We start from the raw sequence: 23,300 nt of genomic DNA, 5'->3' as shown, positions 1-23,300 counted from the left end.
ATGGGGCATAACACCCTGGCCATGGGCACCCCACCGTAGGCCCCCCAGGGCTCTCCCTCTGGGTGGACTCCCGCTCAGCTCTCACTGTTTGGATGCAGATACCAAGGCCTCAAGGAGAGCTGTTTCCCTGCCCTGCTGGACCAGTTTGCCTCCTCCCACCAGTGCAACCCCTTCTGTGAGATGCTGGGGCTCAAACCCCTCAAGGGCCCTGAGGCTGCTCACCCTCAAGGCAAGGCCAAAGGCTCCAAGAGTCCATCCACTGGCAGGAAGGGCGGCCAGCTGAGTCCTCAGCCCCAGAAGAAAGGCCTCCCCAGTCCCCTGGGCACCCGGAAGAGTACTCCAAGCTCCAAGGCCACCCCTCCGGCCTCAGAGGCACTCGCCACCCAGTTGCTGGGACAGCCTCCTACCCAAGAGGGCGGCTGCAAGGCCCAGGGCCTGCGGTAGCCCCCACGGGAGGCTGGGGGCCTCCACCCAGCAGCAGACCAACAAGGAAGCAGCTCGAGGCGATGGAGACTCCAGAACTACGGAACTAACCAGAGAAGGTGCGCTGAGGAGGCGCCACGAAGGGGGCCTCTCTGAGCAGCCTCTCCTCAATCCACTCCTCATCAGACGGCTTTTGTGCATGGTGGCACCCGGGGGGCTTCTCCTGGTGCCACTGTCAGCCAGGGCTCCCACGCCCCACCCCCACGTGCCTGGTGGCCTAGGCCCTCCTTGAAGTTTACACTGGCCACTGCTGGAGGCTCCCCGAGTCCTCTGCATGAGCTCCGCACCCAGCCCCCCGCCCCACCAGACCCTGCCGTGAATGTCGTACTCTGGGGGGCACACCGGCCAGTGGTTACCCTTTACTTTTGCTTGGCCCTGACCTCTCCCTGTCCTTGGGGCTCTGGGTGTCCTGCGCTGTGTCTGGCCTGGTGACTCTCAGGGAGCCTTCTCCTTCCAGCTACTTGGCCTCGTGCCTCCCAGCGCGTCCTGCAACTAACCTGTCACTGAGCCCAGATGGGGCTCAGGACACTTCCAGAGCCTGTCTTGTTCTTGTGCGGTGGTCTTTGGTGATGCGTGTTCATGCCCTTCCTTCCCCCAGCACTCAGGCACTCACTCACCTGCTTCCCGCGCTCCTTTGCCCCCGCATCTCCCATCCCCAGCTTCCAGCTGCCTGGCAGCCTGCTGCCTTTCCTTCGCTGCCTCTCTGCTTGTCCCCTTGCCCAGGCACTTCCCCAGCCCGATTCCGCACCCTGCCCACCAGTCCGCGCCTCCCCTGCCTCTCCCAGGCCCTCTGCCCCTGCGGGAGAGGCGGCATGAGCGTTGTGTCAGCAGCTGCGGCCAGAGGGCAGGCGTTGACTCGGAGGGACCTTGTGCTCCGTCCTGGAAAGATGTGCAGTCACAGTGAAGTTCACATCCCCTCTAGACCAGGGATGGAGGGCTAGGGCTGGTCTCCGAAGGGGAGTGCACTGGGGAGTTGGAGGAAGGATGCAGTCCACCCACAGGCTGGGCTGAGGGCGTCCCTGTGCCTGGGAAGTAGGATGCCTGCCCCAGCCATTAGCTCTTGATCCCGGGGCTCCAGCTCTGGGGCTTCACGTATGGGCTCCCAGGCAATTGCTGTGCTCCGCCCAGCACCCCGGGACCTTCCTGAGAGCCCCTCCTGGTGGCCTGGGAAGGGATGGGCCTGGTGCTAGCCAGCTTCCCTTGGAATGCAATAAAGGCAGCCACTGTGTGCCCTGCTCGCCCTCATCTGGTATGGTTGTAGGTGTATGGGGTCAGGGCCCCCTCTCCCCAGGCAGGTTCTCCAAGGGCGCCTTACAGCCCCCGGGCCCACTGCAATAATGAATCCAGGCTTTGGCTCCTGGATGGACATTCAGTCTCAGCCTTTGTGACTACAGCGACACAGTCTGGGCTGCTTGCCCGGCTGGGCTGATGGGGATCTGGGGACTTAGGTCTTTGGAATTGTTCCTTCACTTGGGAGAGGAACACAAAGGAAGGAACCCAGGAAGGAAGAGCAGAGCTGGAGGCTCTGGGGAAATGTCCAGCGTCTCTGGCTGTCTCCACTGCCCCAAGGCCGGCCCCGGGGACAACCAGCCTCTGCCTGCCAGCTGCTCACTGGCCCTTTCCTGCTTCCCACGCTGCAGAGGCTTCTTACTCCCCAACAACCCCATGCCACAACTTCCCTTGCCTGACATGTATGCCCCTCCGTTTTGACATTTCTGACTTCTCTACCTCCTCTTGTGCTCAGGGGACTCTCCCCACTTTTTCCTCTTGCCCTCATGTGCCCCAGTCTGCAGATCCAGACTGCCTTGGTGAACTGGGAGTTGGGATGTTATCCATTCATTCATCTGTCCATTCAGTAGACATATGCTGAGCACCTCCTTCATGCCAGACCCCGAGTTGACAGCTGTGGGAGGCACAGATACATGAGGTGGCCTCAGAAGAGACTTTCCATTAGGTTTCTTGGGCTTTGAGCAACAGAAATGGACTCAGACCCACTTCAGCAAGGCAAAAGGGTTCATGGGAAGGGTGTTGGGGCAGCTCCCAGAGCCAAAGGAAGAGCTGAACGATTGGGCTTGAGATGGTGGGAGCCAGTGGTGCTCCAGAGCTTGCATTCCGGGAGCTGCTGCTATGGGCTGATCCACCCAACCAGCCACTGGGACTCCCTTCACTCGAGATTCAAATTCCTGTCCTAGAGCTCAGGGCACTCTGGAGTGGGACAGAGGCAGTTTTCCAAAGGACCGGTATTCTTTCCAGAAGAATGGTGGAGAGGGGGAGGGTAGAAAAGGACTTGGTGGCAACAGCAGAGACACTCCCCCACCCCCACCCACCCACACACACACTGTTCTTCCCACCTGATGTATTACGACTCTCCCACATACAACCAAGAGTAAATTCCACTCTGCTTGGGGAGACCATTCAAAGTCACGTCCAATGACTAAGTCCAGGGGCTACCATTCTCCAAAGTCCAGTGTCACGAGTGACACTCTTCCCCCTTCTATCACAATCCCATTTTGAAATTCTGCAACCTGGGGAGTAAAATTAACCATCTTCAACCAACATTCTTGACCCCAGCAAGAAATGAAGCACCGGTAAACGCTGGAGTCCATTTCCAGAACAGGTCATGAGACCTAGTATTTCTGACTAGGGATTCTCTGCCTGTTGGAGTGACCCCAAGTTTCCGTCCTGAAGTCCGGCTCCTCAGTGGCCCTGCCCTGCCCCCTTCCAAGCAGCAGCAATCAGATTTTCCCTCGATAGGGTTAACCATCCTACTACTCCATGACCTCTCGCTGTGTGTCACTCAGAGCTATAAGGAGCCCGAAACAGCCAGGTGTACCTCAGCTTCCAATTCACGTATTACTATGGCATTTTGAGGATGTGTCTCCTTGGAGACTAAAACCTCTACACCAGCCTGGTCCCAACCCTCAGGTGTGTGGAAGGCACTGAGATGGAGGGATAGCTCGCCCCTCTCCGCCTGCTTCCCAGCCTGTGAGGGCGAACGAACACCAGGAGATGCATGTCAGTTCCAAGCTTGTGCTATATCCTGCGGGTCGGACCCAACCTCTCAAGGTGGTGTTTCTCAGCTGGTGCCCTCACTGAGTTTTCAGCAAACCATCTCACCATATTATCAAGCTGACTGCTCCTGGACTGCTGGGATCCTGACCAGATGAGTGAATGTCATAGGCATCAACCCATTACTTCACTTCTGCTGTAGAATGCATTCTTTGGTTGGATGCCCTATGTGGGGATGCCACAGTGATGTTTACAGCATTTGATAAGTCCACGGATATTGATGGTGGGAGGCATGATGGATAAGGAAAGCAAATCCAGATGAAGGGCCCATAGTGGTCGAGACAGATTCCTGCCCTCTTGAAGTGATAGGTGTAGACTCAGGGGAGGCTCAGCCGCAGGTCAGGAGGAGGGAGCATGGAAGAGTGAGTGAGGAATTCACACCCATGGCCTACCTGTGCCTTCAGAGACCTATCTGGAGCCTCCCCTTGAAGATGGAGTGCTTTTGGCCATGGCTCACTATGGCTGGGTGGATCAGATAAGCCCGGTTCATGGGGGGCAGCATGGCCCCCCGCTATGCTGTAGCCAAGCATTTAGGCTCCTCCAGAGCCCAGTGGCAAGCCAGAGCACCATGTCTCAAAAGGATGGTAGTTACTTGCTGGCCAGAGAATCACTTGGTTCTGAACCCTGAGTTTCCCCGCCATACTTTTCTTATTAGGACTTGCCACAAACTTCATTAGCAACAGGCCCCACACGGTTCCCCAATATGCCACAGACAGACAGACACCTCAAGCACCATTGTATCTGTCAGGTCATGGGGCCTGGTAGAACCATTCTCCCAGCCGGAGAACCTTCACTTGCTCTCGGCCCAACCCAAAGCTGGTGGCCTTCTAGGTCAGTCAGTACATGGGTTGGAACAAGATGCCCTAAAATTACATTTTTGCCTGGAATTGGGTCTTAGTGGTAAGGGATTAAAAATGCGGTAATTTGTTCTACATTATGGAGGAAATATTCTGACCTGATCAGACCCCTCAACCCCCAGGAATTTACCAAACCCCCCTCTTTTTTTTTTTTTGCATTTTCACATGATTTATCTCCCACCTCTGACTCACATATGTCTTATCAAGGCATCTAGGGAAACTGCTGACTCCAGGCTCTATCAGCATGATTCTGTCAGTGTGAGGGAACACTGTGGTGGTGAGGGCAGTGTCCCTGTGGGCCAGGTGGTGGCACAGAGCTGGTCAGCTATGATATTCAGCTGAAGATGAACTCTTCCTGAAGTTCTTTGTTCATCAAAATAGAAGGAAAAAAATGAATTCACTAGAGCAAAGGATTCATACCAAATGTGAGGAGCTGGATGAATTTGCTTGAGCAAGAAGACCATCTCTGGAACAGCACCTGCAGTTGGAGACTTCACTTTTTAAAGCTTACAGCGATCCAAAGACTTCTTGGTGTTTTGCACTGGTCAAGCTGAGCTGTGGTAGGAATCACTATGACTTCACTCTCAGGTCTTTGATAGTTACACTGATTTCTACATTTCCCCCAGGAATACGGTTCTACTTTTGATTTACCATTTTGGTAGGGAGGGGGGTTCCAATGGCTTGTGCTTGTCCTATCCTACTAGGGTCACTCTTACCCCGCACATCAGAGTGCCACTGTGGGAGGGATGTCTCCTTCAAAATATATCCATTTCAACTATTCACTCAAAATAATCCTGGGTTGGCTTTGAGATTCCACTGTCTACTGTGGTGCAAATTTGGTCTATTAATTATCCCCATTGGTTGGCAGACCACATGCTTTTCTTTTGCCCCCAGAAATTGGACTTAGCTTGGAGCTAAGCTATCCTACAGAACTCCTCTCCCCAAGTTTGGGTATTTTTCTTTTCCTTCTATAGTTCCCAGATAAATGGACACAGATCCCTTTAGGGAAGGCCAAGGAAGGTTCACGATATGCATTAAGTGTTAAAATAAGGTTTCCCTTCAGAGATAGTTGGCTTACTCTCCATTGAAGGTCTGGAAATTAGTGGGAGATTTTGACTCCACCTTGGCAGCTTGAGAAAGACCTGTTTGCCCAACCAGAAGTCTTTAGTTATGGTTATAACTAGGTAATATCTTAGGGACTGTCTGGTCTTCATTCCTGGGACCCAGTGGTTGATTAGCCACCGCTCGAGGTCTGGTTTCCATGCCCATGACCATTGTGATGACTCCTCTACTTTGTTCCTTGTATCTATCTCTGCTGCTGAGATCAGGCTGCTCATTTTCACAGCAGCTCTCCCAACCAGCATTCCAGGCCTAGAGAGGAAAGCCAGCAGAACCTCACCCATGTATTTCTCGTGGCAAGGAGCAAGACCACCTTCTGGGTCCTGTCGGAGGACAGGGAGAGGATGGATGGGCTGGATGCATGCAAGGGACCCAATAAAGCATTCTATTCTCCTGAGATCCGTGAGTTCCTGCTTTCTTGGATATTTGGTCTTTTTAATATAATTTAGCATGGGTCAATGTTTGGTCCAGATTTGTATTATCCGCCCCCTACCCTGCAATGATTAAAAACTGTATCTAGCTGTTTGAGCTTCTGCATTACATGTAGATCTCTGGTGAGCAAACATATCAATAAATATCACCTGAAGCAAAATTATATTCTACCTATCTTGGTCAAACAGCCTTTAAAATTTTTCCATAAATGTTCCCTATAGTTTTTGACAATGTGTATTAGCTAGTGCATACAGTTTCTTCCAGGTGTGACTCTTCTTTTTCCTGATCTGATTCTGCCTCTCATCCCCTGAGCTATGTTGGGTGTGGATTCTGGTTATTGGCAGATCAATAGTGTAGTGTGGGACAGGGTCTGGGTCTCAACTTTCTGACCTGATGGTGCCAATACCCCTGAGTGATAAAACTCAGGGAGGCTGTCTCTTTCATTAAACTTACGAGAAAATGGGATTTGTGCACCAAAAACCCAACTCACTAATTTTTTTTTTTTAAAGATTTTATTTATTTATTTGAGAGAGAATGAGAGACAGAGAGCATGAGAGGGAGGAGGGTCAGAGGGAGAAGCAGACTCCCTGCCAAGCAGGGAGCCCGATGCGGAACTCGATCCCGGGACTCCAGGATCATGACCTGAGCCGAAGGCAGTCGCTTAACCAACTGAGCCACCCAGGCGCCCTAACTCACTAATTTTTAATGAGAAATTTAACCATCCAGGAGACTGGACACGTGCGTTGACCTGAAAAGCAAATTCTTCCCTTCTTCCGAAAGGAAAAGTTGTTTGGCAAGCTTAGAACAAGAGAGACAAACTTTAGTTCAAACCCAGCTTTCCTAGGCAGAGGAGTTGGAGCTTGCTGCTTAAATTCCCCAAACTGAGCTGCCTCATCATTGTTTAAATCCTTTTACTAGAATTTATAGACTACCTATCATATGTAACAATTCTACATTCTGGGTACATAACCGTGAACAAAACAGACATAGACCCCTCCCCCAGAGAGCTTACAGTCTAGTGGGGGAGACAAACATTAAACACACACACCAATAAATGTATAATGGCGAATATATGTGTTAAGTACTACAAAGCAGAAGAATGGGAGAGAATACCAGCAGGGTGTGGGACTCGAATTAGATTGGGGCTCTCAGGAGCCAACCTGAAGGCATTGATGCTTGAGCTGAGATCAGAAGGGTGTTGGTCAGAGGAAGGGGAAGAGCGTACCAGGCAGAAGAAACAATCCATGCAAGGTTCTGTGTCAGGTTGTAACAGAGGGATGGAACGGAAGCTCGTGTGGATAATGCATGGTCAGTGAGGGCACAGTTGGTATCGCACTATGAGGTTCAGAAGGGGGTGAGGCTAGACCATGGAAGGACATTTGCACTGAACCCCAAGAGCAGTGGTGCATCAGTTAGGATCAGTGGTTACTGGAAATGACAGAGAAGCCCTCCCATGATGGTAGTCTTAAGCAAGACAGAGTTATTTCTTCCTCAGGAAGAAGTCTGTAGGCAGTAGGAGATCTGGACATGGCCCACCTAGGGCTGGCATGACAATTCTAGGATGTTGTCAGAGGGAAGGCTCCTCTGGATCTCTGCTCTGTCCTGCCAACCCAAGCAGTAGCAATTGACCCCAAGTGCAACATCATGAATAGAAGAACTAAAATGGTAATACAGCTGTCAAACAACAGATCCTCTTTGTATAGAGTCAACAGAGAATGCCTAAAGTTGACAATAAAAAATAGTGTCTATATATTTTTATCTATCAATCATCTATCCATCCACCCATCTATTCATCCATTTATCTATCATTCATTTACTTTATCTATAGAGGTTGCTACCAGAAGTGAATAGACAAGAATGGTCTGTCTGTAGGTGGGGTGCGGGGTGGGTCTGGTCTCTGGTTTTCCTGGTTCTGGTCTCCCTGAGACTGTCCAGGGGTGAGATTCCTTTAAATTTCCTTTGCTGGTCATTGATGTGGCTCTTACTTGAAACAAAAATGCCTACCGAGGGACCCCCAACTCCTTCTGCTTCAGGAACCACCTATCAGTAATTGGGTCATATCCCATTCAACCAGGCAAATTTGAGCTCCGTTGTTGAATTACAGTGGGAAGGATGAGGATGATGGCACTCAGCCTTTAGCAGTATCTGTCTTCAGGAGGCTGTGGTTGTATGCCTGGAGCTGGCTCGGGGCAGGGGGTCCGGTCCTGGAACCCACAAGGCACTGTCCTCTGGCCTTGGAATGGATATGGCTCACAAATGGCTCTTTCCTATTATTTCCAAAGGCTAATGAGGCACAGCAGTTACTGTAAGCCCCGCCTCAGAGCACATGGCGCATGTGCGGACAAAGGGACGCTCCCGGCACTTGCCATATGTACCCAGATGGTAGCATTACGACAGGAGATGAGTCTATGGATTCCTGGCCTGACTTAATGGTGTAGTCAACTGCTCTGGCCACTGGCTTTTTAATGGCTGGAACAGTACATCCAGGTCCAGGGTGGGATACGGCCCTGAGGATTCAACTGGCTGTTGTCATTTCCAACCAAATTCAACACCCTGGTTTCACACTAAACTTCTTTGGTTCTACCAAACCCCCATGAGAATTCTCATTGGAACAAGGCTGCAGACAAAGCCAGGGTCCTGTCTGAGAGCCCCCTGAGGCAGGCAGAGGACCTACGGAAAAGACTCTGTTTTGGCATGGGCCCAGGCTTAGGATAATCCCCAGCAGCCAGCGCCCTGCTTCCAGCAGCCTGGGAGTGAGGGGTCCAACAGAGCCAATCACTTCTCACCTGCAGTGGAGGCTTCTGCTGCCCTGCCCAGGCCCCCTTTACCGTGGGGACCCATCTCCCAGGTGCTGTGAGTTTGTTAGCTCACAGCTGCCCCTTGTCCGAAGAATTGCCCTGAGTCAAATGGAAACTGCCTCACCTGGGAGGCAAAATGCTTCCTAATCCCTTCCCTAGTCCTTGGCCCACAACTGACTGGCCTGGCCTGGCCTCAAGGCGCGACTAACCTATGGGCAAGTTTGTGTTTCAGAGTTTCCCTGTGGAATCCAACTAAAGTCAGACTCTAGTCAAGACCACACTCTTATTTTTACCCCTGCCTTATTCTGTATCGCTTCCTCCCCTTCTGCCAAGAGCACCCCCCTCCCTCGTAAATCACTTGAACAAGAATCCCCATCTCAGGCTAAGGAGTGTACCTAAGACCCTCAGGTGTCCTGCTGTGTGGACTCTGCCATTGGAAGAGAAATCTCACTGGGGCTCTTCTTTTCTACCAGGACAAAATGTGTGGTTTTGGAGCAGTTGGAGTCAAATTACTCAGGTTATGTGGGTGATCGCCCAGTACATCAGCCTCTGCAGAATAAATTGGTGCTGGATCTTACTCAGGAAGTTGCTCAGAGACACAGTATCCCAGATTTCACGGGGTCTGACCAGAGAACACAATTCACAGCCATCGGCTTTAAGTGCAGAATCCATCCTGTCTGCCAAGCAGCTGGTGAGGTGGAAACATGGAGTGGGCACCTGAGAGCTGGCTCAGAACTCCCCAATACAAACAGGCAGCACAGTGACCCATGGTTCTACTTCAGGCTGTTCAACTTCTCCATGGTTGCTCCATTTATGGCGCTGGTCCCCCCATCACACACCTCCATGGAGGAAATGGTGACCAGTACCTATGTCCTTGGGTTAGTGTAAGGGTTCAAGGAGATCACGTAGCTAGAGCTTGTAGCACAATCTGGCACATGCCAAGCTCTCAGACGCTTGGCTCTCAGCTGGTACCATGGTTGTTACCGTCTCTTGGAACTAGAGGATCCATCCCAGGGCCACTCACACGCTGCTCTTCTCCAAGGTGGGAGACCCTGGTATCTCTCCCTTCCCTCAAGGTGAGGTGGCCAGCACAAATCTCTACCCCTACCCCTGACAGCCATCTTGCCAACTCTCATCCTATGGGAGACAGTCAGCATGGCCTCCTGACCCACAAGCTGGCCGATGTTTAGCTCCTGGGGTGGGGTCAGGCTCTCCCCAAACCCCCATGGCCATGGAGTGAAGGGAATTGGCTGCAGCCTTTGGAACGATGAAACTTGCTTCTACAGGCATAGTGAAATGGAAAGGAAATGCTTGAAAATGAGTCATGGTGTGTAACCGGCAGGTCCACACAGGAAGAACAGTTGGTACGAGTCAGAGGAGAGTCAGAGATGAGGCTGTGTCTTTCATTCTACAGCACGATGTTATTGGTGGAACTCCACCTGGGTGGAGGGAGGCAGGCAAGATATGCCTGGAAAGCCTCAACGTCTAGATGTGACACTCAGAGGTCTTCATTTTTGTTCTTCCTAACAATTGTATGTAATTTGTGATGTCCTACTGGTCAGTACCTTTCCTACGGACACTACTGGTCTATGGTAGATTCATTTTATTGGCTGCTCCTAGGAAGCATAAAATCCTCCTTGTGGAAACTTCTATAAAAATATCAGGTTTGGGGCGCCTGATCGGTTAAGCGTCTGACTTTTGATTTTGGCTCAGGTCATGATCTCAGGGTCCTGGGATGGAGCCCCGTGTCACACTTCATGCTCAGAGGGGAGGCTGCTAGTCCCTCTCTCTCTCTCACTCTCACCTCACTCTCAAATAAATAAATGAAAAATCTTTTTAAAAAAAATATCAGGACTTGCTCTAAAGCTTAGTGGGTGCCATGAGACCACTTCTCTGACAGGGGAGGGGAGGAAACAATGAAGGGCTTATTTTTGCCTATGCAATTAACCAGCTTCTCAACTGTGACTCAGTGTCAGCTCTGGGCCAACAAGGCAATGGAGATCCTAATTAGTAGCCCCCACAGCCCCTGTCGATGGCTTGTGGAAAATGGTACACCTCAGACGGAGGATACAGCCTTTGGTATAAAACCTACCAAAGCCAGGGACGTCATCCTTGAACCCAACAGGATGACGTGAATTACGACCTATCTTGGTTTGTAGAGCATCTTAGCTTGATCCAACTGAAGAGGAGACATCTCAATCTCTCATTACGTAAGAAGCTGATACGAGATGGAAGGGCAAGAAGGCTAGAACATAAAAGAACAACAAGGGAAATAGACTTCACAAAGTAGCAACCGGTTCAATATTTGGAGATAGTGATCTCTTAACTGTTTAGGGAAACCTCAGAGACCTGGGTGTGGGACCAGGTGTCCTTATTTAACCAGCCCTTTATTGTTGCTGAGATAGATGAGCCCCAGAGTCATCCTCTTGTTTTCTGTTGGGTAATGGCCATTTGTGCCCATCTGTTCCCAATGAATAGCCAGGGGTGAGGGGTAGACTATATCAGGGGGCCCTTGGAGAGTCATGCGAAGCCAGCTAGGGTGGTGGTGGGCCGGGGATGGTGGGGGAGAACGGTTTTGGTCTTTGGGACATTGGACGTCTTCCTTCCCTTGTGAACACGTGGACGTGCTATACAGCTTCTAGGAAGAACACTGTGCTCTAAGTCTTGGAAGAGTCCATTCCCCAAATTTATAAAATTTATAGGAGTTACAACTAGCCTAAACTATTTCTTCAGCTTTTGTATTTTGCCCGATGTCATCAGAATTTGTATATGCATCGGGTTTAGAATATTTCTGCTACGACTATAGGAAGCCCATCTTTCAATGCCCCAAATAAGAAAGGAAACATTGTATGGAATTACTGGATGTCCTTTCTGTCAACCAGCCGAGGATTAAGAGACAGAAGCAGGTTTAGGAGAGAAGGATGACAAGCTCATATTTATGGAACCTGACAGCAAGAGCCTCTCTTGCTGTCTACTGCTTGGGCACGGGAAACCGTGTCTAAGAGCTGAGAAGGGGTGTGAGCAAAGTCATGAGAAGAGAGTGAAGAGACTGTTGAACACCGCTTCTGATAATATCTGCCTCTGACAGTTCCGAACGGCTCACTCACCACCTATACAAACATTCTCTTTCTTCTCTCAGAGCCTGCCAAGGAGAAAGGATTCTCTTCCGCTCTGGCCAAGAATTGCCCCGACACAGGAAGTGGCCCCAGGAAACAGACACCAGAAACGTGCGTGGCTGCCTCTGACGAGGGGGATGGGGGCGGGAGAGGTGGAGCAGGCCCTTCAGTACAAATCCTTCTAAGTGCTATTTTGTTTTGATTGGAAGGGAAAGTATATATATATACTGATATGGGAAAGTAGATAGATAGAGACATAGATGTATAGATATGGTCCTCGCCTCTGCCCTGGACCCAGCGCTCCCCGCCACATCCCCAGCTCAGTCCTGCGCTTCCCTCAGCCCCCGCCTCCCGTGGGTGGGACCTCAGAGACCAGCTCCTCAGGAGGTGGGCACGCAGAGGGTGAGGTGACAGCTGAGGCTGAGCCTGATGGTGCACAGCCAGGACCCTTGAGGTCCTCCAGCTCCGGGTCTCTCCCCGGGGAGGTGGAGGTGCTCATCCCAACCTATCCGGCTTCCCAACCGCCAGCCTGGGGCTCTCAGCCAAATTCCACCAAAAGCATTTGGCTTCTGGGGTCCAGGATCACTTGAGGGGATCTGGGGTCACTCCTTGAGGGGAGGAGCAGGGGAGAAAGTCCTCCAGGAGAGCCTGGAGGAGGAGAGTGGTGTCAAGGCATCCCCGAGGTGGGCCCTGTGACAGTGGTGACCCCTGCCAGCCTGACGGTGCCAGGCTCCCTGCCAGACGCCTCACCTGCGTTAGCTCCTTGAATCCCCATCAGTATTCATTTACGAGGTAGGTACTATTAGCCCCCCTTGTTAACTTGAAAGAAACAAGTTGATTTTCGGAGTCTTTAGGCTCTGGCTCAGGGTTCAGACCATGACACACCACCTATGAAATCCATGTTTTAGATCAGGGCACACAAAAATGTCAAGGGTTTAAGGGGCAACAGAGGGAATGTTTGGAAGCAAGCTTGGCTGCTGCTGGATGTGCTCTACCCCCTGGCTTTCCTCGGGCACCAGGAGAAACCAAGAGAGGAGGGGAGAGGTGAGGAGGCCGAGGGGAGGGGAGGGGAGGGGAGGGGAGGGGGAAGAGGCTAGAAGCAGAGAAGCAGGTGCAGCCTCTCTGGGGCCTGATAAGGCCCTCTGCCAGGACGGCTCCTAGCCCACGGAGGCGGGCGTCCTTTAGGATAAACCAGGTGACACCGTGGACATTGAGTTTATAATCAAGGCCGCACAGGGGTCCCCAACAGAGTGAGGGGGGCAGGGTGTGGATCTCTGCCCCAGATTGCAAAAAAAAAGAGCTGGTGTAGTCGGAGCCTCCTTTGTAAAAGGAATAACATAAAGGCAAAGTCTGGAGAACAATTCCACAAACTCAGCGGGTCGTCTCCAGGGGGCTCCGCTTGGAGGGGTTTTCACTTGCTGTGCTCCATACATCTGTTTCTGTATGCGGTGTTTCACGAAGCACCTGTAATGCTTTGCTAATCAGAGTGACAGACAAAAAAATGTTTTTAAAGGCAAGGGGCACCCCCACCCTCCATCCATCATCCTCTCCGAACGTCTAGAACAACCAGTAACTGCAGGTAATCCCACCGCCTGTGTTACCAGGAAATGTTTATGCATCACATGGGGTTTTGTCCTGAGTGTGTATAATTATTAAAGAGATGTCATCCACCCTGTCAGAACAGTTTAATGTTTAGTTGGAGGACTGAAACATTAAAGTTTGTCCCTTGACTTCGCACACTGTTGCTTAGGCGTCGGCTAAAAAAAAGAAGATACAATTACACGGTATGTTAACTAACTGGAATTTAAATAAAAATTTGAAAAAAAAAAAAAGAATAAATAAGTTACTTATATGGGGAAGAAGGGAAGGAAGGAGGGAAGGAAGAAAAGGAGGCAGGGAGGGAGGAAGGGGCCAACAGCGTGATTGCGTTCGGTTGTCCTGACGTCATGGAGGCTTGGACGTGACCCGTCGCTGTTTGTGACTGCTACCTGCTTTCCTTACCTTCCAGCTCAGGGAAAGGAGGTTGTTGTCATAATCACTGATTCCGTGAGGAAGGGAGACTGGTGAGATGCAAGATGAAAGCTAACGTGCATGATCCTCCAGCCTGGGTAACCTGGAGGGCCGGTGCAGAAGGAGGCCACGGGGGCGGGGGCGAACTTAGAGAGGGTGAGAATAGTGAAGACAGGCTTCCTGGAAGAGGTGGGCCCATGTGGGAGAGGGGAGAGTAGGGAAGAGGGCGTCTCAGAGGAGGAAGGCAGATGAAGTTCGAAGGCAGGAGCCCAGTGGGCCAGGCCCAGAGTGGGGCCCACTGGCTCTGTTTTCCCTTTTCCCTGAGAGAGGTTGGGGTCCCTGCCCCGGCCGCGGCCCTGGGCCCTGGAGAGGGCGCTGGACCGAGCTGGGTGGGAGGCCCAACCTCCTCCCGCTCTGGACTCTGCCCAGGAATTTGCACTGAAAAGAGAAGACGGGCCAAAGTGCAAGCAGGTTGAAGTCATTTTGTCCCCGTGGAAATACGCGCTTCTGTCCTTCCCCGAGAGTGACTTGTTCACCACAATATGTGAGTAGGACGGGGGTCCTGCCCCTCCCCGGACAGTTGTGCATCTGTGTGTGTGCACAGGTAGCTAGGCATTCCTGGGCTCTGCCTGTGTGTGAACTTGCACACGTCTCCTTGCTCGCGTGTGCACCCATGTGTATGTGCCTCTGAACGTGTGAGTTTAACCAGGCCGGTGTTTGGATGGAGTAGGGTGCTCCCCAAGGGGAAGAAACAGGAGTGGGGAGAGATTTGGTCTTAGCTCAGGCTCTTATTCAGATGAGTTAGGCCTATGAACTGCAGCCAAAAAAGGACTATTGGCTTTCAGAATTGAAAGGTCCAGTGGTGGGGCTGGTTTCAGGTCTAGCTGGATCCAGGGACTGGGAGAGTCTTTGGGATATTATTTTTCCAGCTTTCAGAGGCGGGACAGTATAATACGGTGAAGCTATCACTTAGTGGCAATGGCTTTAACCTGCTATGGGAGTGATGAGAGCTAGAGGTTCTTTTACATGATTCCTTCCTTGCCCTCCCTGTGAGGTGGGCAGAATTTGCCCTGCTTCTGCTGGCCCCCAGATATGCAAGGACTTGCGTCCCATGGGTTCAGAAGTGAGTGCAGGAAGGGGCGCCTTCCTCTGTGGCCCCCAGGCCCAAGGAGGGTTGAGCTCCGGGATGATCAAAGCGGCACCAGGCATCTGCTCCCTGTTTCCATCCTCTCTCATCCTCCTCCCTTCTCTGGGCCCCCCACCTGGGTCCTGCCTTGCCTTCTGCTTTCAGCTTTGGGCCCCGACTTTGTCTTTCAGCTGGAAGGTCGGGCACATGGAAGACAAGACACCAAAACGAAGAGAGTCCATCTCGCTCACATCTGTGGCCAATGGTCTGGAGAACAAGGGGGCTGAGCTCTTGGAAAGCCTGGTCTGTCTCCTTCCCCTTCCCCATTTTGGCCCCTTGGGGGGAGGGCCCTTTGTTCACCATCTTCCTTCACCCCTCCTACCTCTTTGCCTGAAAAATTAGGACCTCCCTGCCCCGCAACCCAACGTGCAGCCCCTTTATTTCGCTCATGAACCCTGTGTTGTGGACCTGAGATGTGCCAGGAGCACCTGCCCTAGTCTGAAAGGCCGGAGGGGTCGTTTGAGCTGTGATCTAAAAAACAAGGAGACACCACGTGATTGGAGGTGGGGTGGGGGTGGATCTCTGGGGAGGCCTCAGCCTTTAAGGAGCTGGCCCTCTTGTCCTTGCTCCGGAATGGCCAACTGGAGGCCCACCACCCAGAACTTTGGAGCCGAATATGACACCCTTTTCCCTCCCAACCTCCCCTGACAAAGCCCCCTGCCCCTTCAGCACACTGAGCAACCCCAGGGTGTGCCTTTCACACTGTAACCTCTACCCCCCGAAACACAACTCCACGGACGAAAGGAGGGCAAACGGTGTCCTGGAGCCATGCCACGAGGTGGGCCCACCTGAGGCTTCCCAACCACCCACCGCGAGGCTCCAGGGTCCCCTCTGCATGCAGCCCAGGAGCTCCCTGAGGGCGGGATGTGTCTGGCACCGAGTCCAGCACACAGTAGGCGCTCAATGTGCGCTTTGCAGAATTTAATGAAGTTGTCCTCTAATGACTTCCTGTGCAAAAGCCCAGCCCCCACCCCAGCGCCCTCCCGACATGCCCATGGGCACACAGCGCGCAGCCAGGGTCCCTCTCCGCTCTCACTTGGGGCAGGAGGCACACTCTGGTCACTGTCTGGTGGCTTTAGGAGGAAGGCCGGACCCCTGGCAACGTCTCAAGCCCTGCAGAGGGTGGGGACAGCTGGACCGAGGCCAGCGCGGAGCCCTTCTCAGGACGGTAGGTGGCCTCCAGGAGGGACGTGGGTTGGCCTGGGGGGCAGGGACAGGAACCTGGCCTCCTGACAATAGGGAGGGGGCTTCCAGAACCTTTGTCGCCAAAAGGAGCAAATGTGCTTTAGCCGACGAATGCGCACTGCGGCCTGCTGCCTCAGGGGTGAGCCCGGCCGGAGGCTCCCACCGGGCCTCGAAGCGGCCACAACCAAATCCCCGCAGGAACCGCACTCCATACCCTGGGGCTCTTCTGACTGAAGCCGGATGGGGGCCCCGAACCTCCCCGCCTGCCTTCTACCCTACTGGGTCTCTGGGGCACCTCCGGGAACCTCGAGGCTTAGTTGGAAAGACCCTGGCCTGGGCCGGTCCCCTCATTTCCCGTGGGGAGGCCGAAGCCACGAGAGGAAGAGAGACCGGCCCTGGTCACACGGGCAGCAAGTGGGACCCTAGAACTCGGTCTCTTGAGGCCCAGGCTCGCTGGGGTCCCCACTGGCCAGATCCTGAGCTGAGGAGAGCACGAGGCGGAGGGGTGTGGAGGGCAGGGAGCCCACCTGTGTGCCTCGGATGGGAGGTTGGGGAAGAAGGCCTCCCTTAGGAGGAGGGAGGTGGGGACAGGGAGGGGCGGGGCGTCCCTAACACAGCCCCCTCCCAGGGGCCGCCTTTCCTCCCGGGATAGACAGGCGGCCAGGTTGGGGGGGGGGTGGCGGGTGGGGGGGCGGGGGGAACTGCCGGCGTGGGGAGGGCTGTTCACATGCTGGGAGGGGCTGCTGACTCAGGTGGTGAGTCTCCCGTCCCCGGGAAGAACCCCGAGCTGGGACGCAGACAGGTGGAAATGGGACGGGGAGGCGAGGCGGCCGTCCTGGTTTGCGCCCTTCTGCGGGTGGGCGGCTCTTCCTCAGCATCTGGCTTATCTCCTTCCCGAGCCGAGGGCAGAATTCTCAGGAGGGCCGCTGCCGCTCCAGGCTGAGGCTCGGCTGCCGTGGCCGGCGTGGGGGGCCTGGGGCATTCCTCGGTTTGCTCTGGGGGGGGGGTTGCCCCGGTGCTGTGATGTCGAGGCCAGCGCCCGGCTCGGCCCGTGTCTCCACTGCACTGGGGATGTGCCTGAGTGGCCTCCCCTGAGGTGTTGGCACTAGGAGTCCGGGGCCACGCGCGGACCCTGACGGTCCCCTCCCCAGGCGGAGCCCGCGGCCGGCGCTGAGGGCCCGACGCTTCTGCACGGAGCACACACAGCTTTTCCGATGGATCTGCGCGGGCCTGCTCTGTACCGGTGAGCCTGGGGCCCAGCCGCACCTGGCAGACAGCCGTTCCCAGCCCCCACCACCCCGCCATCCATGTCTCAGGGCCTCCACTAATCCAATAATTCAACAACCGACTCAGGGCCAGCTCCGTGCCAGAAGCTGGGACATCAGAAGGAAGCCAGAGCGGGTCTTATTCCCAAGGTCGTCTGCGATCAGTAAGGGAGAGGGGAGCTAGTATTTCCACGTGATGCAGCCAGCCATCTAGGAACACCAGAGAAAGATGGGAGTGGTCAGGGAGGACTTCCAGGAGGAGGTGACATTCAGGCCTCACCGGTGGAGCAGGAGCCAGCCAGGGAAGCAGCAGGACAATAAGGGGTGAGAAGGCACTCCATGCAGGACTCCAGGAGCGAAGGTGAAACCCGGCCCGGTGCCGGCTGGAATGTTCCGCCAGAGCCAGAGAGAGCCATTGAGGGATTTAACAGGCAAGCGTTGGGGCCGGATCCACACTGTGGGAGCCTGGGAGAGGCAGGCAGGGGTGAGGGGGGCTGGTGAGGGCAGCAGCACGTGGGTGAGAAGACGAAGGGTCAGGACGGAGAGACCCTCGGGAAACTCCTCCAGGGACGCGCGGAGAATGAATCGCGAGGGGCGTCAGTGACCGCGGTGTGGGGACCAGCCGCGCAGGGGGCGTTGGCAGAGGGAGCGGCAGGGCGAGCCTGAGGGGCTGTGGGGGTGGGGGGCCAGGAGGGGTGAACAGCTCCTGTGCAGTAAGGGGAGCAGCGGAACAGGGACGGAGGAGCGGCCAGGGGATTTAGCGCCAAGCCGGTCACTAGGGAGCAGCGGGGGGAGGGGCCGGATTGAGTGAGTGGGAGGTGCGGCAGTGTAGACAGCAAGTGTAGACAGCTCTTTGGAGGGATTTTTTATGAGGACAGGTGGGAATATTAAGGCGAGTGTGACAGTGTTAAGGAAGGGGTGTGTTGGTGACAGGAGACACTTGGACTGTGTTTGTGAGCCGGGGTGGGGGTGGGGGGTGGGAGTATAGAAAGAAGGGGGAAGGACGAGGAGACAGATGGCAGGTGGAGGGCAGCCCCTAGGCGCAGGGAAAGAGGGCAAGGGGCCCAGTGGAGGGGCGGGTCACCGGGTCCTGCAGGTAGGAGATGGAGAGGGTGTGGGTGTGGATGCAGAACCCCCCCCCTCCGCCCCGCCTCAGGGGGCCAGGCAGGGAGAGGCCACAGAGCGCCATGATGGCAATGACCCTGGTCTCCATGTTGAAAGCAAAAGCAGGGCCGTCTGCTGAGATGGGCTGGTTCATGGCCCTTCGAAGCTTCCTTCTAGAGATGTCTGAGACAGTGAAGTCTTCCTTTGGCAGGATCTGAGCCCGGGCCTTCTCTGTCCCCCTTGCCTCCACCCTCACTCAGACTCAGACTGGTTCCTCCTGAAGAAATGATCGACACAGGAGCACCTGGGGGGCTCAGTCAATCATCCGACTCTTGATTTCAGCTCAGGTCATGATCTCAGGGTCGTGAGATGGAGCGCCGTGTGGGGCTCCGTGCTCACCAGGGAGTCTGCTCGAGATTCTCTCCCTCTGCCCCTCCCCCCCAATAAGTAAACCTTAAAAAATGATTGAAGATCATGAAAATTATCTATCTCCTCCTATCTTGCCTTTGTCGTCACTGTCAGTAAACGATCCTTTGCAATGGCCAATCTCGATTTTCTCCATGTTTGTGATCTTGCTTTCCTCCAGCTCTTTGATAACTTCACTGTATCGTGTCTTTTATGGTGAGGCCCTTCGCATACTTTCTGGGAGGAGGTGCGGCAGAATGATGAAGCTCGTGTTCTCAGCACTGTGTGCCTGAGCCGTACCCATGGAGTCCTCCCCTTAGGTGGGCTCTCTCCATGGGTGCAGAGATAGTCCTGGCCGCTGACCAACAGAGGGCCTTGGGGTCCCCGGTCTCAGAAGAAGACCCATATTTCTGGCCAAGTCGCCGGAAGTCTTTGATTGGGTCATGTACCCCTCCCTGGGCTCCCACTGAACCACATGGACTCAGAGTGGGAGCAGACGAGTCCTGTCACCAGAGGGGTGAGCAGACCCTAGAAGAACACAAATAATTCCGAAGACACGTCTCTCCATGCCCTGTCTGGGGGACTTGTCCACCCCGCCTCCTCTCCCGCACAGTGTGCCAGTCCCCCCCACCCCCGAGTCATGGGGCCCTGAGACAGACAGACCTGGGTAGGAATTTTAGCTCAATTCCCTCCCAGTGTGAGTCACCCTGCTTCGCCGACCTCAGGTGCCTCATCTCTAAATGGGGATCAGCACAGACCTGGCTGTGGGTGGTTACGAGCAGGAACCCCACAAGGGCTGGGAGGTGCTGAGTGCAGCACCCCTCGGCCTCCCACGGCCCTGGGCCTGCATCCCCGGCCCCGCCCCCAGAGCCACATCTGCGTGTCCCTAAGTGACATCTGTGCAGGTCAGAGACCCAGCCCACAAACCTCGGTGTGAGAGGGAGGGAGCTTGCTTTCTCAGAACTCCTGTGCTATTTCAATTTCATCATCCCAGCTGCGTGATCGGAACTTAATGTCTGTCGATGCGGAATATTCCTTCACCCCTTTCCCCAGGAGTCCCCCCCGCCCCATAGCCGCTGTCAGTCCTCAGCTGTGTCCTGACCTGCCCACTTCTGCTGCTGGTCCTAGGTCCTCTGCCCTTGCAGGTAGCCATGGAGACGCCCCCGTCTCCGTCGGGGGTCTGTTCTGGTCCTTCCCCTCTCCTCTTCCGAGCTCCTCACAGAGATCGCTTCTGCTGCTTCAGGGCCCGTTCTGCTGTGCAGAACCCCAGAAGCTTTCTACGGCCCACACAGCACGGGCGCTCCTCTCTCTGAAATCTCCCTCCCTGCCTCCCTGAGGCAGGACTCCTCTGTTCCCAGGAGCCACCAGCTCCTCCGGCTAGTCTGTCCTCCAGCTAGTCTGTCCTCCAGCTAGTCTGTCCTCTAACCACTGTCCTCCAGCTAGTCTGTCCTCCAGCTAGTCTGTCCTCTAACCACTGTCTTCCAGCTAGTCTGTCCTCCAGCTAGTCTGTCCTCTAACCACTGTCTTCCAACTAGTCTGTCCTCCAGCTAGTCTGTCCTCTAACCACTGTCCTCCAGCTAGTCTGTCCTCTAACCACTGTCTTCCAACTAGTCTGTCCTCCAGCTAGTCTGTCCTCTAACCACTGTCTTCCTACTAGTCTGTCCTCCAACTAGTCTGTCCTCCAGCTAGTCTGTCCTCTAACCACTGTCTTCCAACTAGTCTGTCCTCCAACTAGTCTGTCCTCCAGCTAGTCTGTCCTCTAACCACTGTCCTCCAGCTAGTCTGTCCTCTAACCACTGTCTTCCAACTAGTCTGTCCTCCAGCTAGACTGTCCTCTAACCACTGTCTTCCTACTAGTCTGTCCTCCAACTAGTTTGTCCTCCAGCTAGTCTGTCCTCTAACCACTGTCTTCCAACTAGTCTGTCCTCCAGCTAGTCTGTCCTCCAACCACTGTCCTCCAACTAGTCTGTCCTCCAACTAGTCTGTCCTCAACTAGTCTGTCCTCCAGCTAGTCTGTCCTCCAACTAGTCTGTCCTCTAACTAGTCTGTCTTCCAGCTAGTCTGTCCTCCAGCTAGTCTGTCCTCTAACTAGTCTGTCCTCTAACTAGTCTGGCAGCACAGGGGATAGGGTAGGACTTACACTTATTCACAATGCTGCAGCCCACATTTTTACCGAGTGGAAGAACTATAAGTCCTTTCCATTCTTCAAGGGCCCTGGCTTCTGAAACTCATAAGGCAGGGAGAGACACTTCCCCCTCTGCTCTCCCCTGTCATGTTCCTTTCTTGAGGCAGAGCACAGGTTGGCTTAGCTACTCAAAGAGGAGAGGAGCAAGCGGGGAGAAGGAAATTCTAGGAAGAAAATGGTCCATATTTTCAGAGTAGGATCCTGGCACACATGAGTGAACTCCGTCCCAGAGTGACTGTCCTGTCCATCTCCGCCCACCATGGAACCCCGTGTGATCTGGGACAGAGCAGGCCCTCCGCTGATGCTCGGAACCCCCTCCTTACATACTCTCATCCCTCACAGCTGGTCAGCAAGTTCAAGGTGTGCAAAGCCCCTCCACACACCTTCCTCAGTTACTCGGACCAACCCTCCAGCACAGCCCGGGATGATTGTCCCCAATTCCAGATGAGGCAGCTGAGGTGCAGAGGTCCTCCGTGCCCTGGATGGGACAAGGTGGAGCTGGGGGGCAGGGGGGCTGGCCCGTGTCATTGTCACTGACCCCTCTCTGTTTCATTCCCCCCCACTCCCAGCGTTCGCTGCCTTCCTGCTGACTGCCAGCCTCCTGGATTTCCAGAGGGCCCTGGCCCTCTTTGTCCTCACCTGTGTGGTCCTCACCTTCCTGGCCCACAGCCTGCTGAAGAGGCTGCTGGGACGCACACTGCTGAGGTGTGTCAAGCGTCTGGGGCATTTCCGCCTGCGCCTATGGTTTGAGAGGTGAGTGAGCTCACAGCCCCAGGCAGGGTGGGCGGGCCGTTGGCTGAGGCCTCTGAGTCTGCTCCGGGGTCACCACCCGGCCTGGGTGAGGAAGGCCTCAGTCCTTGCCCCACCCGGGGGGTTCCCGGGCAATGGGGCACCCTCCCTTCTGTTAGCCCCCTGGGAGCCCCGGGTCACCTGAGAACAGGACTCAACAGTTTCCTAAGCTCAGAGGTTCCAGCCCACCCAAACAGGGGGGGCCCATGTCAGAACCTCCTATGGGATCACTGGGGGCAGGAGAGACAGACAGCTGCAGGGGACCACCCCTGGAGTCAGAGTCCGCAGGATGGATTGGGGTCCCGGTGTCCATGAATTTAGTGAACCCCCAGGGGATTCTCGTGCCGCCAGCCATGTTCCTGGACAACAGTTTGGGATCCCCTGGTTTTCAAACTGGGTTCCTTAGAGGTCTGGAAACCTTGGAGGTGCCATAGGGTGGGAGAGATTGGAGGGGGGACCATTAGACCCCCCTCCCCAAATCCCCATTACAACCAGGAAGCTCTATTTTATCTGTTTTATAAACTGAGGTTTGCAAAAAATAAAAATAAAAATAAATAATTAGCTGGAAAAAAAGGTTTCTGTGGCTTAAAAAAAATCTGAAGACCCCCAGTCTATTTCAGGACTCCATTTTGTTGATAAAGAAACTGGTGCTCAAGGATATCCAGTGACTAACCTAGGGAGCTACCACAGCAAAATGATTTGAGCAGGCCTATGGATGAGCACATTTTTTCATCTTATTTATAAATACATGTATAATAAATAATAATTATTCATAATTATAATTTATAATTTTAAATAAATTAAAATTTTAAAAATTAATAAATTATATAAACTGAATAAAATCTAAAAATTTTATAATTTGTAATAATTAAAATAAATTTATAAATAGATTTTTTTTTACAATTGGACTTTTATTAGACTAGTACAGTATTAACTCTACGCAGATTGTCTTATGCTAAGGATGCACATTATAATCCCTGGAGCAGCTAAAAAAACTAAAAAAACACAAAAGGGTGTCACTTAAATAATAATAAAAGAGTTAAATGGTTTTGTGAAAGGATTTGTTTATACAATCATCTATTTGTGACTAATCATTAATACTGGCTTTCCATTGGAGGTATTGATGTAAGGTTTCCTTTCAAAAATACATGCAGATTAATTAGACTTTATGAAAAGTAAAAACTTTTTGATTCAAAGGATACCATCAAAAAAGCAAAAAGACAATCCACAGAATGGGAGAAAATATTTGCAAATTATGTATCCGATAAAGGACTTGTATCTAGAATTACAGCTCAAC

At 53.5% G+C, this 23,300-nt stretch overlaps 2 protein-coding genes across 4 annotated transcripts in view; both read left to right on the top strand.

Annotated features, from left to right (window-relative positions):
* The window catches only part of ALPK3 (alpha kinase 3), a 53,534-nt gene extending 47,609 nt beyond the window's left edge, over positions 1-5,925 (top strand). For both annotated transcript variants that reach the window (XM_036083023.2, XM_078078841.1), the window contains one exon: positions 99-5,925. In XM_036083023.2, the coding sequence (XP_035938916.1) occupies positions 99-444 (346 nt within the window). In that variant the 3' untranslated portion in view covers positions 445-5,925. The remainder of the gene's footprint in view (positions 1-98) is intronic.
* Positions 5,926-14,370: 8,445 nt separating this feature from the next.
* SLC28A1 (solute carrier family 28 member 1) overlaps positions 14,371-23,300 on the top strand; it is a 48,477-nt gene continuing 39,547 nt past the window's right edge. For both annotated transcript variants that reach the window (XM_078078840.1, XM_036083095.2), the window contains exons 1-5: positions 14,371-14,428; positions 15,202-15,313; positions 16,150-16,238; positions 17,407-17,498; positions 21,784-21,967. In XM_078078840.1, coding sequence (XP_077934966.1) covers positions 15,218-15,313; positions 16,150-16,238; positions 17,407-17,498; positions 21,784-21,967 — 461 coding nt within the window. In that variant the 5' untranslated portion in view covers positions 14,371-14,428; positions 15,202-15,217. The remainder of the gene's footprint in view (positions 14,429-15,201; positions 15,314-16,149; positions 16,239-17,406; positions 17,499-21,783; positions 21,968-23,300) is intronic.

This window comes from Halichoerus grypus, chromosome 8 (assembly GCF_964656455.1).
Source record: "Halichoerus grypus chromosome 8, mHalGry1.hap1.1, whole genome shotgun sequence".
NCBI classification, from domain to species: Eukaryota; Metazoa; Chordata; class Mammalia; order Carnivora; family Phocidae; genus Halichoerus; species Halichoerus grypus.
This window is presented reverse-complemented; position numbering and strand designations above follow the sequence as displayed.